The sequence below is a fragment of the Octopus bimaculoides genome, chromosome 2, assembly GCF_001194135.2.
Source record: "Octopus bimaculoides isolate UCB-OBI-ISO-001 chromosome 2, ASM119413v2, whole genome shotgun sequence".
Lineage (NCBI taxonomy): Eukaryota > Metazoa > Mollusca > Cephalopoda > Octopoda > Octopodidae > Octopus > Octopus bimaculoides.
Window position 1 is genome coordinate 376,899 of NC_068982.1, and position 4,281 is coordinate 381,179.

At 36.3% G+C, this 4,281-nt stretch overlaps 1 protein-coding gene across 1 annotated transcript in view; it reads right to left on the reverse strand.

Moving 5' to 3' along the window:
• LOC106870758 (ras-related protein Rab-28) overlaps window positions 1-3,930 on the reverse strand; it is an 18,474-nt gene extending 14,544 nt beyond the window's left edge. Inside the window, exon 1 of the mRNA XM_014916955.2 lies at window positions 3,677-3,930. Within this exon, the coding sequence (XP_014772441.1) occupies window positions 3,677-3,751 (75 nt within the window). The 5' untranslated portion in view covers window positions 3,752-3,930. The remainder of the gene's footprint in view (window positions 1-3,676) is intronic.
• Between the last annotated feature and the right edge of the window lie 351 nt (window positions 3,931-4,281).

Here is a 4,281-nt window from a genome sequence, read left to right on the forward strand (position 1 = left end):
CTTCCACGGGTTCCCTCAACTGTTAGGGTGTGGCACTTTTTCACGCAGCTATCCTCATCCATTCTCACCACATGTCCATACCAGCGCAATCGTCTCTCTTGCACACCACAACTGATGCTTCTAATGTTCAGCTTTTCTCTCAAGATACTTACACTCTGACGGGTATTCACATTGACATTACACATCCAACGGAGCATACTGGCTTCATTCCTTGCAAGCTTACGTATGTCTGTTGCTATTAACCTCAAACACATGGATTCTTATCTTTGCCATTTACCCCGTGGCTTACTATTGGCTTTCATACTATACTACAAACACTGAAAATAGATTCTAATTATTTACTTACAATGACTATTCACTTCTGGGACTACCATTTATTTTCCAGTAAACATTGAAGTATGAAAATTAATCTATACAACTACCAGCAGAGCAGATCATAGTTTGATGCAATTTGTTTGAAATTTGTAACAGGACAAAAATGGATGATAATGTATTTGTAGTAACTGTGTCAGTGGATCCTGTGCCAGTGGCACATGAAAAGCACCATTCGAGCATGATCATTGACAGCATCGCCTTACTGGCACATGAAAAATAACATTCAAGTGTGGTCGTTGCCAATGCCACCGGACTGGCTCCTGTGCAAATAGCACATAAAAAACAGCTTTTGAGCATGGTTGTTGCTAGGACTATCTGACTGGCCCTCGTGCCGGTGTCACGTAAAAGCACCCACTACACTCTCGGAGTGATTGGCGTTAGGAAGGGCATCCAGCTGTAGAAACTCTGCCAAATCAGATTGGAGCCTGGTGCAGCCTCTGGTTCACCAGTCCTCAGTCAAACCGTCCAACCCATGCCAGCCTGGAAAGTGGACGTTAAACAATGATGATGATGATGTATTTTTGTTTTAAACTGAATTTTGATTTTAATTTGTTTCAATAATTTGCTTCTTTTTTCCTTTTTTTTTTTGTAAATATTATCCAGTTCCTTATTGACTCAATAATGGTGGGAATTCCAACTAATCACACTGAATCTCTACTTGTATACATTCTTTTATTCTTGGGAGCTTTCTGCTGTAAAATAAAGGCTTGTCACAGAAGTCTGACCTATGTTTCAGTAGTATTTAGCAAATGGAATATACATTTTTATCTGGATAAGATGCTGTAGTGGGGTTTAAATTTGATGTCACACTCAGAAAACGAATGTTTTCACTGAGCAACAAGCAAAACGGCCACATCATATCAGGTGACTTGCTTTGAATCCCGACCAGCTGCAATTGTACAATTCATGGAATTTTCCATGAGTTTTCCACTAAACATTGTTATAAATTGAGGTTTGCACCAAGTTCTCACAAGCAGAGGGATGAGATGCATGCATCATGTGTGGCAAAGGTTGAGAGGTTCCAGAAAAAAACAGACAAACGCAGAATTCTTGGTCAAATGCTTGACCTCAGGTTCAAAAGAATCACTTGTCTTCCATGAACATAATATTCTCATTTCTTCAAGCAATGACTAGAGCAAAACACTTCATTTCACACTGCCCCAGTCCACTCAACTGGCAAAAATAAGTAATCCTGCAACGGATCGGCATCGCATCCAGGTAAGGAACATATAGTGTGAGAATTTACAAAAAAAAACAAAAAACAAAGAAGGGTATGTAAACAACAAACAGATGCATTAGTTTAACGCTTGAGAAGTGAGAAAGTCTTTTACGTTTTGAGCCTACGCTCTTCAACAGAAGGGGACACAGAAATAAACAGGGAGAGAGAAATGACAACAGGAAAAAGCAGAAAGTACAAAAAGTTCAAATGTCGTGGTGTATTGGAGCGATTTCTCATCAATGGAAGAGTCCAGTGTAATCTATGGGTAGGAGAGGTGCAGCCGAAGTGTAGGAGTCCGAGTGTAGGCGAGTAGAAAGTCCAGGTAGAATAACCCAAGAAAAGTTCGAAGTGTTATGAGGTGGAGACAGGATGAAACTGGAGCGACCACATGAGCGTGTAAACAACAAACAGATGTATTAGTTTAATGCTCAGGAAGTGAGAGAGTCTTTTACATTTCGAGCCTATGCTCTTCAACAGAAAGGAATACGAGGAAATAAACAGGGAGAGAGAAACGACATGCTACCGAAACTGGGAAACTGACCCTTGTGAGCCTGGCATGGCTTGAGAAGGAAACATTAATTAATAAAATATCTGAATAATTTTTGGTGTTTAACAATCAATATTATTTTCTTTGATGATTTCCAAGTCAATTTTCCTTCACACTAGTGTCTAATTTAATCATTTTCAAATTTCAAAAAGTGGGGTAAAATGAGTAATGACTAATTTCAGTAATTTCTTCTCATTAACTGCATGATGTATAAATGTATCAGGAAGACAGGCATTCCAGCAAATCGTAAAGAAGCTATAGAGAATATTTTGACTTTTATTATTATTATCATTTAGTGGAGTTTCGTTGATTTCATATCATGTGCCGTTTTCCCTTCATCCTCTTTTATTTGACCTAGATAGTCATTTATTTTCTTTTGTATTTCTGATCTTTCTAATGTCTAAGGATTGATATTGACGAGTATGAGTCTGTTTTCTGGAGAACTGTAGTGGCGTATTTGCCTTACAATGGCTTACTCGTTTTACCCCAGCCAAATTTGTCTTTTACATACTCAGAGAACGGCGATAATTTCCTGAAATAGTGATCAGATTATGTTATAATGCTTCTAATGCATTTAGGGAAGGCCATTTGCCTAGTTGATATAGTTTTGTGGCAATCAATCGGTATTGGTCTCGAGAAACAAAAACTATATTTTCGGCAAAGTTCCGTTAAAAATGCAGTGAAAAAAACCCACCTCATTTTGCCCCATCAACTCATATCTATTTCCGACTAAATTTCAACATAGAGAATAAAATATTTCGAGTTAGGAACAAAAAAGTAAATATATATTTTTTGCAATCTTTAATTCAAGCCACAAAATTTATGCAGTTAATAAGTATCGTTCAAATTTCTCTCATTACTTCGGTGTTTTGTTTATTCGAACTTTGGTTTTGCTATTTAAATGATTGAAATGGTTAGCAGAAATATTGGAAGGCGATATCAACCGGTTGGAGTCGTTCACCAAATCCTGGAAAATTAATTCAATAATGCAAATATGCCAAATTGTTTGCTGTATATTTTAAAAATTCACTTAGAACGGCTACACAGATATTTACTACGACTTGAGATCCGAAGGAGCTTCCTTTCCTTTTCCATTTTTACAGTAAACTAACAAAACAAAACAAAACAAAAAATGTGCGACTTTTTCGAATTTCGAATAAATCTTTGCGACTCATTCATTACGAAATATTTTAAGTATTTGTAGAAAAAACAAAATAAAACCAGAAAAAAAAAGCAGTTGGTAAAATAATTTCCTAATCAGGTTACATAATTAAATAAATTTCACGAAAGAAACGACTGAAAATAGTTTAATTGAAGTTGATTGAATGAAGAACATTTTAAAGAATTAAAATGTTTTTTTCTTCTGTTTTTCAGTCGTTGAAAGAGAAAAACTATTTTCAAGTTTATTTCTTTATAATTGAATCCCGTAACAAAAATTATTTAAACTTCATATTGAATATAATTACGAGTTAAATAAATGATTGACATTTGAAACTGAGAGGGTTCTGGAAAGTGGAGGCTGGGCAAATATTTACCTTTCCCGTGAGACGATCGCCAACGATAACAATCTTAAGTCGTTCATCAAAACATTCATTGTCCGAGTCTGACATTGACGATCGTAATCTGGCGGTTGTTTACCAAAATATATACATAGACTGGATCGATTAATGAAGCATTTACAAGTCTCTCTCTCTCTCTGTTTGTTTAGCGATAATAAAAAGAGAAGATGTCAGCAACGACCAAGACAAGACAAAAACAAGGAATGGCTTTTGACGTCATATCCGTTGCTTCTTGGCTCCGGCAACAGGTTGAAACAATCAGTTTCCTCACACTTCGGAGGTGGAATTGAAAAATAAATTTTTAGAGAGATAATTTATTCATATAAAACTTTGTTAAAACTTATTTACTATTTTGGAAGTGGTGAATATCATCTTTTTATCTTTTACTTGTTTCAATGATTAAAATGCTGCTATTGCTGGGACACTGCAGTAGAAGGGTTTACTAGAAACAAACCGACCGGAGGACCTTTTTTTTAGTTTTTAAAGTCTGCTATTTACATTATCGATTGCTTTTGTTGAACCACTGGTTTACAGGGTTCGTAATCAAGCCAACATCAGTTGTCAGGCGATGGAGGGGACAC